The sequence below is a fragment of the Heloderma suspectum genome, chromosome 10 (assembly GCF_057233095.1).
Source record: "Heloderma suspectum isolate Gila_16-S chromosome 10, 16-S_ref, whole genome shotgun sequence".
In the NCBI taxonomy this organism is placed as follows: Eukaryota; Metazoa; Chordata; class Lepidosauria; order Squamata; family Helodermatidae; genus Heloderma; species Heloderma suspectum.
The window spans coordinates 33,435,266-33,447,704 of NC_139467.1; the positions used below are offsets into that span (position 1 = coordinate 33,435,266).

The 12,439-nt window shown below is 43.8% G+C and overlaps 1 protein-coding gene across 1 annotated transcript in view; it reads right to left on the reverse strand.

The window, feature by feature from the left end:
• Nucleotides 1–12,439, reverse strand: part of SELENON (selenoprotein N) — a 38,407-nt gene that overhangs the window by 5,008 nt on the left and 20,960 nt on the right. The window contains exons 5-9 of the mRNA XM_084815845.1: nt 11,743–11,867; nt 9,654–9,791; nt 8,599–8,680; nt 2,065–2,247; nt 307–412 (exon numbers count right to left, since the gene is read on the reverse strand). Coding sequence (XP_084671971.1) covers nt 307–412; nt 2,065–2,247; nt 8,599–8,680; nt 9,654–9,791; nt 11,743–11,867 — 634 coding nt within the window. The remainder of the gene's footprint in view (nt 1–306; nt 413–2,064; nt 2,248–8,598; nt 8,681–9,653; nt 9,792–11,742; nt 11,868–12,439) is intronic.

Here is a 12,439-nt window from a genome sequence, read left to right on the forward strand (position 1 = left end):
TTTACTTACAATCAATTTCATGCAAGATCCTTAAAAAAACTTAAAACACCGTTGTAGAGGCTTTGCCATTTTATTTATTTATTTAATTTATATCCAGCCTTTCTGCCAAGAAAGACAATGTCTGAATTTCATGGGTTAATCAAGGTAAAAGTCACAGTGCAGGATATTAGTTATTAAGTTGAAGGCAATCATTATTGATTTCTCCACTAATGCTCTGTAGCGTCTTCCTCGGGGGGGGGGGGGGCAACTTGGGACACCCTGACAAACTCCTTAAAAACACATACAACCATGAAATTCATCTCTTACCTCAGCAGGACTGATCATCCAGTGCTCCCCACAACAATATGGAGTGGACGAGCTTATTCTCAGATTTTGCTCTCTCAAAAGCTTGGGTAAAGGGAAGGTAGGAAACCTGAAAGCAGAAAGAGCAAAAGAAGAGGTTGAAACCCAATCCACCTATGGAACAAAGGCAGTGGGGGCAATGGGGGTACTTCATTTATTATGTATTGGACACAGTAAAAATACTTTGTATTTTAAAATACATTTGCAATATGGTCACACATGGTAGGGGGCTCCTGACTGGCCCCTGTAGATTGTATCAGTATGGGAAAATGCATGTTAATTGCACTCTAAAATCAATGTCCCTCCCTAGTTCGGCCCTTACACCAGCCTTCTCCAATCTGGTGCCCTCCAAATGTGTTGGACATGCTGGCTGGAAATGATGGGAACTGTTGTCCAACACAGCTGGAGGGCATCAGGTTGGGGGAGGCTGCCTTACACCCTATAAGATCTATTCCTGCTTGCCATGTGCCTGTGTGTCTCTTACTCCCCTTAACATAGGGTCTGAAGAGAAGGGTTTAGAAAATTCTCAAGACTCTTTACATCTAAGGTAATCATGAATGTCTCTCCACGTGTGCCTATCATATGGAAGTGGTACATGGATAGTAGAGTCCAGCGATGCTTAATACTATGGTCCATGGACTACCGGTGGTCTGCGGTGCACTTTCAGGATCCAGAAGCTGCAATGAATATTTGAAAGCCCTTCAGGCTAACTAGCCCCCTGCATGGGAGCCATAACAAAATAACACATGGTAATCCACAAAGACCAAACAAACCAGTACAGCAGATAATAAATCACTGGGTTGTTAGAAATCTCAGTGCAACATTGGGGGAAAGATGATTAAGGGTCCAAGCTGTTGCGCTTTATGGGTCAACGACAGCACTTAAAAATAAAAAAAGAATTTATGTGCTGCCCTTGTTTCTCCCTTTCCTACCTCTGCTTTCTTTTCTTCACTACACCACCCGATTTTAATTTACGTTGTAAGGTCCCCAGGGCAGGGATCTTTTTTGCTTAAGCACCACGTACACTAATAGCACAAAACTAATAATAACACCTAACAAGACCTTAAAGGACATAAGGTGGGCTCCTTTAAGGAAATCCTGTCTTTTTAAGGAGTTAAGTGTCTTCAAATGGCACAATTTTTCACAGCCTTAAAAAAAATCTCCCCCCTTTCTGCAGCTGATGAATTAGATATGGAGGGACATTTCTGGCTGCTGTAGAAAGGCAGATAGTGTTTCATGCTATAAATTCATTCTTTGCTTCCGGGTCTCAAGCCACATGTGTCTTGTGTGTTTTCTGATGATAAGGAAAGTGCAGTACTGAGAGTGTTTCATGCCTTGCTCTCCTTCCAGCAGCAAAATGCTCTTAGAAGCACCTCCATTACTTGCCTCTTTCAAAATGGCACCAGGGACTCATGATAAGGGAAAGGATGGATGATGCACTAGCTGTACCTAAGTAATCGGAGCTTGGGCACAGAGTTTCTCTGTGACCTCAGCCAATATTTGCATCCATCTCTCAAAAAGATGTACTGTGCATTTATTTATGGGATCTTGGATAAATCTGCTGAGATATTTTGTTAGCAGATATCAAATTGCAAAGCTTAGTCAGTTTCACAACCACCAAATCAAACTGGGCGGGTTCATCCTTTTAGTATTTCTTTACTGGAGCAGTGACAGAAATACTTTATCTGCCAAGGACATGCTCAAGGGAGGGTGTTTTCATACTTTCTTAAATGGATACATGGCAACTTCCAGTTTGCCAGCTGCCTCTTCCCAGCTTATTTCTTGTTGCCAGGTAATCTCTTCAAATATGAACTGAATTGGGTCTCCTTCTCTGCTGTCAATCACATTTCCATTTTCATCATGAATCACAGAAGGGATGGATGGCCCCAAAGACTCCAGCTCCATCTGCAAGGCAACAGGGATATGAAGCACTTAACTCCCAGTAAAAGTACACTGGAATCTAAAAAAACAGGCAACTGCTATAGAGATTTCCCACAGCACCCTGGTTTGCATAATCAGTGCAGCCCAGCATGGCTTATTTAAGCCACAGAGGGCTGTGGCACGTACTAGGTGACTTTTCATATTCAAGCCACAACTGCAGCTTGTTGTGTCATGTCATGTGAACCCAGTGAAGGTGAGTTGTTGGTGTGGTTAACAAACTTAACCATGCCAACAACCCACCCTCCTCGAAATTGCGTAACATGACAAGCTGCAGTTGCGGCTTGAATATGCAAAATGGCTGCCTGCACACACCACTAAGCCCCAGGGGTTAATTAATCCACTATGGCTTAGCATGACATTTGAACAGGCTCAGCAGCTGCACCCCACATCCTTGTGTTTTCCTAGGAAGCAGTGCTGGATACAGAGCTATAAGACTTAGGGTGCAATTGTATACCTACTTACTGAAAGTATGTAAGTATGTAATCATACTTCTGAGTATGATATTTATTAATTAATATATAAACAGCTGTCCATCCACAAGGGATCCTACGGCAGTGTACATAACATAAAAAGACAAATACAATATAATAATGATTAAATTAAAAGAAAAAAAACTATTCAACCAGCAAACAAACTAATCCATAAAAAATAATTAAATGCCTGTGGAAAAAGGAACATTTTGATTTCTACAGTTTGAAAAGTACTTTTCAAGATTTTGAAAGTAAAGAAAGCAAGTAGACATACAAAGGACTGTACTTTGAACAGATCTTTGGAGCAAATATGTAAGAGTAGAGAATATGCCATGCCAATTGTACCCTATCTACACTGGCTTCTTAGTACTTCTGGACGCAATTTAAGGTATTGGTTATTACCTGGTTTGTGGCCCTTGGTAGTTTGGTTAGCGGTTACCTGGCAAACCAGAATCAGAAACCATGGTTTGAAGCAATCTGTTTGCTAATCGTGAATTGTGCTAACTCTGGGTTGGGCATGATGTCTGAACTGGTTAACCCGAATTATATCCATTGCTCCATCTCCAGAGGCCACTGCACTTAGGGGCTGGCATGCTGAGCAGATGGAAAATGAAAGCAGACAAGCAGTTCCAAACTGTGGTTTACTTGTATGTTTGGAAGCTCAAACCATAGGTTGATGCAATGTATGAACTGAACCAGAGGACAGTATCTAACTGCGTCATTCTGTTAATGCAAATGATGTTGCACAAGCAGAAACTAGGTTCTGAACTATGCACAAGAGAAGAATCCAACTAAGGTTACATTTGCACAAACATGGTTGTGCATTATGCTTGTACAACCCGTTGTGCAACTGTTTGCTCCTGTTGTGCAACGGGTTGTGTGTTCCGCTTGTGCAATCGGTTGTGCACCTGCTTGCGCAATGGAAAGATTTAGCAGAGCTCTGCCAGTGCTATTTGAGTCTGCAGAATGACACTGTTGGATACTCAGAGAATTAAGTCTGCTTCTGTAGCACTGCAGTGATACCTGCTCCCCAGTTCAAGAGACTGGAGGAAAAACCACACCATGGCATTGGGTAACTGTATGCGTACAAGAGCTTGCACTAGGATTGGAGAAATGTGTCAGTTTCACTTTCTTCGGCATTTGGATTTTTAAAATCTCAAGTTCTTTGCTAATTTGTGTACATTCTTATTAAAAAATGAACTGAAAGAAATTTTCACCGATTTCCTACCTTGTATTAGGGTGGCACTATCTGATTATTTGGACTTGACTTGTGGCACACTAGCCAAAAATGTTGGCCATCATTGTTCTAAAACAGGGATGGGTGGACTTCAGGCTTGTGGGATCTACTTTGTTTTTTTACTAGAATTCTGAGGTCCAACAACTGGACCTAGGTGAAAAATAGTGGGTCAGGTGGGTGGACATACACTATGCCTCTGAGCACATGCTCAGCCAAGAATTTGTGGTCAGTACCAGAACTCGGCTTGCAAATCCTTTCACGCAAAAACCTACTCCTGGTTTTCCCCAAAGCATTCTTTTACAGCAACTTAATTTGTGGGATGGTGTTTTTAAAGTTCTTCCTATTGTTAGACAATGGGGAGTCAGAAACCTTTGCTGATCTACTGCAAATCACCCAGAGATCTCCCGGTAGATCCTGATCTACCTTCTGCCCACCGCTGCTCTAAAGCTCTATATAAATGCAAAGTATTATTGGTAGGGCTCAGGGGCGTTGCTAGGTTCTTAAAAGATCCGGGGCACAGGCCCATAACACAAATTTGCATACACACACACACACACACACACACACACGAGTCTAAACGCACATCTAGTATGTGTGTGTGTGGTGTGTGCGTGGTGTGTGCATGAGGTGTGTGCATGCGGTGTGCTTGCATGTGGGTATAGATTATATACATACATACATACATAAGAAATGCACGCTGATGCCCCAGCCCACTTCAACTCAGACCCCGATTCAGCATTTTGGAAAACATCCTGCTTCTGCTCTGGCCAATTTGTAGTCGGACCACTTCAGCTTAGCACCAAACCTGAGTCAATGTTTGGAAAAATGTATCTTTATGCTTCCTGTTGACTACTATTGGATAATGAGGTGCAGCAGTTCATGTGGAAGGGGAGTTCTCCAATTTAGGGGAGGGAGTGATTTGTTATGCACAAGCTCTCATTGTATCTTCCTCTCCATAACTTCATTTGTGCCAAGACTTCACCAGGATTTAGCCAATGAGTCCGTTTTCAAAACTAGCGCTAAGTTATGGAGAAACTCTGAGCGTGTACTAAGTGCCTTTCCCTCACTAATGAAGCTAGAGTTCAAAAAAAAACCCCAAAGCCACAAATGACAAAACATGCATAGGACTGAGCTGAAAGGGTAGTCAATTCATTAGAAGCTAGAGTGTTGGACTTGGGAGTCAGAAGATCCGGGTTCTAGTCCCCACACAGCCATGGAAGCTCACTGGGTGACTTTGGGCCAGTCACAGCCTATCAACCCAACCCACCTCACAGAGTTGTTGCTGTGAGGATAAAATGGAGGAGGATTATGTACGCCACCTTGGGTTCCTTAAGGAGGAAAAAAGGCAGGATATAAATGAAATGAATGAGATGGAATTGTGTAGGCACTGTGTTAAGCTTGCAGTACCATGCTCAAAACTCAGGACTTATTTCTGAGTAAACATGCAGAACATCAAGGTGCAAACCTCCCTGCAAAAGCTGGAATCCTATGCACACTTTCCTGAGGGTAAGCCTCATTAAACAGAATGGGACTTCTCAGTAGGCCTACATTGTTGTTGTTGTTCAGTCGTTGTGTCCAACTCTTTGTGACCCCATGGACCATAGCACGCCAGGCCTTCCTGTCCTGCGCTCTCTCCCGGAGTGTGCTCAAGTTCAAATTCATTGCGAAGGTGATGCAATCTAGCCATCTCATCCTCTGCCGTCCCCTTCTCCTTTTGCCCTCAATCTTTCCCAGCATCAGGGTCTTTTCCAGTGAGTTTTCTCTTTGCACTAGGTGGCCAAAATATTTGAGCTTCAGCTTCAGTATCTGTCCTTCCAGTGAGCAGTCAGGGTTGATTTCCTTTAGGATGGACTGATTTGACCTCCTTGCAGTCCAGGGGACTTGTAAGAGTCTTCTCCAGCATCACAGTTCGAAAGCATCGATTCTTCAGCACTCAGCCTTCCTTATAGTCCAGCTCTCACAGCCATACGTTGCTACAGGAAAAACCATAGCTTTGATTATACGAACCTTTGTCAGCAAGGTGATGTTTCTTACTATGCTGTCTAGGTTTGCCATAGCTTTCCTCCCAAGGAGCAAGCGTCTTTTAATTTCATGGCTACAGTCACCGTCTGCGGTGATCTTGGAGCCCAAGAAAATAAAATCTGTCACTGCTTCCGTTTCTTCCCCTTCTATATGCCAGGAAGTGATGGGGCATATGAAGTGATGCCATGATCTTCGCTTTTTAATGTTGAGTTTCAAACCAGCTTTTGCACTCTCCACTTTCACCCTCAACAAGAGGATCTTTAGATCCTCTTTGCTTTCTGCCATTAGGGTGGTATGGTCTGCGTATCTGAGGTTGTTGATAATTCTCCTGGCAATCTTGCATAAATTAGCAATATTTATCTCCCTTCCACTTAAAAAACAAACCAAAAACTCCCGTTTTTTAATTAAAGCTTTCTGTTCATAGGAACATAGGAAGCTGCCTTATAATGAGTCAGACCCTGGCCCCATCTAGTACAGAACTGTTGACAATGACTGGCAGCAGCGGCTCTCCAAAGTTTCAGGCAGGATTCTTTCGTAGCCCTACCTGGAGATGCTGAGGATTGAACCTGGGATCTTCTGCATGCCAAGCAGGTGCTCTGCCACTGAGCTACAGCCCTTCCTATTGCTGGATAATGGCAACTGACAAACAAAACAGCCCCAGATTTGTTTCTCGGTGACTATGTGAACCCACTCTTCTCAAAGACTTGAGTGAGGAGAAGGAGAAAAAACAACCCTCTTGTCTGTTTGTATAAAGTCAAATACAGTTCAGAACTTCTCTTGCCCACCGAAGAGAAGTTCTTTAAGAATTCCCCAAGATATGCTCTGGGTGGAATAAAGAAGAGAAAGGAAGGAAGGACAGGGGAGGGGAGGGGAAGGGAAGGGAGGGAAGAAGAAAAGAAGAATGGTGATTGGAAATGTGTGTGGGGTTGGGGGGTAGAGAGAATTCCCTAAGCCAAGTGGCTCCTTTCAGAGAGGTGGTACTTCAGAGGAATTTAGGAGGCTGTGGAGGGTTTGTAAGGATTGCACGTACTTAAATGAACTTTATGAGGTGAGGTGGCTGAGGGCTTTTTCTAGCTTTTTTAAAACTGTAGAACCTATTTAAAAGCCCCAGCAGTTTCTCAATCATGACGCCACATAGTCCTAACCCTCCCTTTGGGATTATTTGAGTCCTACAGCTATTTAGGAGAAATTAAAGTGGAGGGGGAGAAAGAAGTTTGTGGAGGCTGATTGGATCCTTTGCTGTACTGAAGCTACTAAACTTCTGCAGAATCCAAAGGTTCCAGTTTGGGGCAGTAAAATCAGATGCTGTGTGAAATACCAGTATTTCACATGGAGCTCTTTCTTCCCTTCCTTCTCCCTCTTCAAAATTTCATTGCAGGCAAGCTCCCAACTGTGGGCATCTAAGAGCAGAAAAGTAGGGGGAGAGAGGTTCTTTGCACCTCAAAAAAAAAAAAACTACACCAGAGATTAGGGATAGTGCCCTCCTAATGGTCACCTTAAACAACTTCTGATTAGGATCCCTAATCCCCTGGGTGGTTTGACAGTTTTTACTTTTTGTTTTAGACTTTGAGAAAAGGAAAATTTACGCATGGCTAGCTTTTGAACTGTGGTGTTGGAGGAAAATTCTGAGAGTGCCTTGGACTGCAAGAAGATCAAACCAGTCCATACTCCAGGAAATAAAGCCAGACTGCTCACTTGAGGAAATGATATGAGAAGACAGGATACCCTGGAGAAGATGCTGATGCTAGGGAAAGTGGAAGACAAAAGGAAGAGGGGCCGACCAAGGGCAAGATGGATGGATGATATTCTGGAGGTGACGGACTCGACCTTGGGGGAGCTGGGGGTGGCAACGGCTGACAGGAAGCTCTGGCGTGGGCTGGTCCATGAAGTCACGAAGAGTCGGAAGCGACTGAACAAATAAACAACAACAAAACGCAAAAGCCACTGGACCTAACTGTCTGAATTTGGTAGGTTCAGTCAGCTTCATAGGGCCTGCCAGGTCCCCAAATTCTATGAATTTATGTGGAAGCACAAAAAAATTATAGCTCTTTACTTTGACAGATTTTCTTGGAAAAAGCAAAGTTTACCTGTGGTTAGCACAAAAGCCACTGGACCTAACTGCCTGAAATTTGGCTTATTCAATCAACTCCATGGGGGCTACCAAGCCTCCACATTTCATGTATTTGTCATACACACTAAAAAAGTTATGGCCATTTTTGTTTTCCAATGCAAGTCTATGGGAAAATTTTAAAAAAATGGCAATTAGGACAGCTCAAAAGATCCAGGGCACAGCTCAACAAACATCCAGGGCCTGTGCCCAGGTGGGCCCTCGTCCAACGACACCCTTGGTAGGGCTGTTCTCTTGCCTTGTGGCTACATGACTTGGTGAGTATGGAGTGATTGGCTGCATCTACCAACCCATTAGTAGCTGGAGGGGCTTGAAGAAAAATAATGATTAAAGGCCCCAAATGCTGCACAGTAACTCTAGTTAAGGAATCAGGCTGTCAAATGCATCAAAAGGAATCAGTGAACACTGTCAAGGCAATGACACAGAAGACCAGTCCAAATGAGATTCTTGCTACAGACCTGAGGTAAGTATCCTATATCCACCTCCATGCTGCTGCTCTCTAGGGCACCATACAGCCATTCCATGTCTACATTTAGAGACCTAATGAGAGAAACTGGCATCATCAGAAACATGCACCTAAACAAGAAGCTTTTGATAATTTCATTTTTTTAAAATTATCCCCCTTTTTAGTCTGGAAACCCTCAGGGTGGGCTAACAGTGAAATGGTAAAAACAATCCAGAAAACATCAATAAAACACAAACACACAAGGGGAATAAAGAACACCAGACCACAAGGAAACAGCAGTACACAGAATTGTTTCGTTACTTGCTGAAAGGCTGTCAGCTGTGAGACCAGGAGGGTCTCTCTCAGGAGGGTGTTCCAGAATCTTGCTCGAAAGGCCCCATCTCTTGTGTTCGCCTGCCAAACTTTAGATGGTAGGGGAACAGAGCGCAGGACCTCTGGAGTCCATATTAGTCCATGGGCAGGTGCATATTTAGTTATTAACAGTATATATATGCTGCCCAGCAATAAAGTTCTCTATGCAGCTTACAATAAAAGACGACAATAATATATAAAGCCGAGACTAAAATCAGTATAACAAAACCTCTCAGCAACCCCAAGAAATACATTAAACAGATTTTAGATTAAAAAATTTAAGAGTTTAAGGACGTAATCCTATGCATGTTTAGGCAGAAAAATACCTACAACTCCTGGCTGGGGCATGCTGAGAGTTGTAGAGCCTTTTTTCTGTCTAAACATGCATAGGATTGCACCTTAAAAGGGTCTCAACTGGTGCTGAAAAGACCACAAAATAGACAGCAGGCAAGCCTCTCTTGGGAGAGCATTCCACCTATAAGAAGAGACCTTAAACCTGTTAAAATCTGTAGCATAAGCCTAGCCTGATCTTCCTCTGCAAATAAATAACATCCAACATGCTTAATACAACATCTCAGATTCCCGACTTCAAATAATACAAAACCAATACAATGTATTAAGTTTGCATGGGTTGTATAAAAAACCAACTGCATGCTCACCTCTGATCGGTACATAATGGAAGTGGGACAAACCAACCTGTTGTTAGGGACAAACAGCTTGAATTCTCGAACATGGGAGGAGTCCTTGGAGAGGATAATATAGCCTGTGAACTGGGCAGGAGAAAACCAGAACGGGAAATCCGGAGGCTCATTCAGCTGGAACTCTGCATGGATTCTGAAACAAAAGGCAGTCATCAGCCAAGACGTCTTAATGAGGGCAAAGAAGCCCTCACAACAGTCCAACATGGGTGTCAGGTTTCCCAGTCCCTTCAGCACACACGCTCAGGCATTCTGGCACTGGACACCTAAATCAGTGGGAGTTCTTTATTGCAGGAAATCCCACAGCAAAAGCTTAATAGTTATACTCTTCAAAAATCGTAAAGCTGATGGTCAGTAGCTACAGGCTCTATGTAATTCCAGAACAGTCCAAAGCTAAACACTACCACCGTGACTGAGATCCTCATCAATATGGTTTCCCCACTGCTATCTCCACGGCTCTAAACACAAGGGAAGGGTCTCTGGGATTCCTGGCATATCTAACCCAGGCAATCCATCCACAGGGTTCCAAACCCTGGACAAGGAATGGGAATGATTCCTGGAATGATCCCTCAGGCAATCAAGGGATAAATGCTTGAAAGGCCAAAACAAAACCACACCCACAGAGAATTAGTCCAACTTTGAATCTTTTGTTGGTAACTCCAGGCTACATGGTTGAGGCCTATCAAGACCAACGGAAGGGTAAATCCATACATGCAAGGAGTTCCGTGCCACTGCTTTCGCATTGGTAGCTCCATGCTGCATGAGTCCAGGCAGAGGAAAATCCAAAAGTCGTAGCTCAAACCCAGCATGCCGGTACATTGAGCTGACAACAAAGACATACAATCCACAGCAAATGAGAATTCAAGTCTATGAAAAGTCTCACAGTACTTTTCATGGCAAGTCTTTAGCAATCCAAAGTTCCAATTAAGGGAGAGTCCACGTGCAGAGTGCCTCCAAAAGCCCAGACGATGATGAATCCAAACAGGGAAGGCTTCAGGCAATGAAGACGAGATGTTCCTAGCAAAGGCTCTTCACCTTTGCATCAGCTTAAAAGGGAAGGTGGGACTGTAAGACACCCCCTCCGGATCCCTTGACAGACAGGACCTTTAGCCTTTCAGCAAGGCCTCTGTCTGAACAGGGCGGCACTGCTCAGCCCTCCAGCATTGACACTTCAACCTAGGCGGCCCTTCTGCAAACTCCGCCCAGCCTCTGTCAGGTTCTCCAGGACAGCTTCCAGCCTCCCTGCTCACCAAGGCAAAACCAGCAGGTGGACAGGGAGTTGAGCGACTCCTTCCTGCTCTGCTCTGAGAACGCTGACAGAGATAAGCTCACACAGATTCTGACATTCCAGAGGCTGAAGAGACCCAAACACTTCCAGGCTACTTCTAATCAAATCCTGGCTATAACCTACAAAGCCCACTGAGGTGCTGAAGCTGGGCCCTGACAATGAGGTCCAATGACTTTGTTATACAGCTGTCTTTTCCTTGGATTAAAGGCCCGTCAAGGTGCAGAGGAATGAAAGTCCTACACGGGGCCATGTTCTTGAGCAGGGATGTTGAACTCCAGGCCTCTGGGCCATATCTGGCCCACGTGAGGTCCCAATCCAGCCCTCCAGGGTTCCCCTGATAGCCACAACCCCTTCCCCAGGCCCCACCTCCTTCTCCCAATTGCTGATAGTCTGGTAGTTTCTTGGCTTTTGTGTTTCCCCCCCCATTCTAAACGGAATTCTAAAAGGCCTCTTCTAAAAATTAGCTAAAACATATTGGCTTATTTGGTATCTTTTTGGTGTCAGGTGAAGACCTTTTTATTCTCCTAAGTATGTTAGGAGTTTTTTTTTTTTTTTTTTAAGTTCCTTTAGTACTTTACTCTGCCACTGATTTTAATTTGGTTTTATGTGCTGGAATGGGCTTCTTCTTTGCTGCTGGTTTTATTTTAGTTTTATTCTGCGCGGTTTGTGTTCTTTGTTTTAATGTTTGTATTTTATGTTTCAGTGTATTCTGCACTGCCCAGAGAACATTGGTTATTGGGTGGTTTAAAAGTACAGGAAGTAAATAAGGTGCCAGCACCTTCCTCTCATTGGACTTTACCTGAAGGCTATCTTGTAGTAGAACTCGGCAACAGCTTGAATGCAGGCCACAGCTCCCTGAGGAGCAAAGCGAGTTTTCACAAATGGCCGGGGGTGGAACATGCTCAAGAGCTTGTGAACAATGATCTATAGAAAAGAAGCAGAGGGGAGTGCACAGAAGGTGGCAGTCAGTGAACATCAAAGCCAAACACTATTCCTCTCCAAGGCCAGGTTCAATTATCAGCATCTTGGATCTGATGGAAGGAGGGTTGTCCTCTCTGTTTTCTTAGCCTCTTCTGGTAATGAATAGCCCCCCCTGTCACCTTGAATATTTGTTATGGTAATAGGGAGTGCTCTTGGGCTTTAACACACACTATATCCAAAATTTTCTGAGTATAGCAGCCAAGGACTGGAAATTGATCTGCCCTTTTCCTCCATGCTTCTCTTTTGTGCTATATTGATCTGTGATATTTCTTTCAGAACGTTGATTCCAAAAGCGCTGCACTGAAAATATCACATGCAAAGCAAGGTCCCTCCTCCACCACTTAAAACTAAATTTAAAAAATCCCCTCAAGCAGGAATCCAGTCTTGCAGGGACCAGCATTTAGTGAACCATCCTGCACATCTGGACTCCAGGGACTGCAAGCACTAAATACATCTCCTGATAAATAGAATTAGAGCCACTCAAATATATCCTTTATCACAGCCTTCCCCAACCT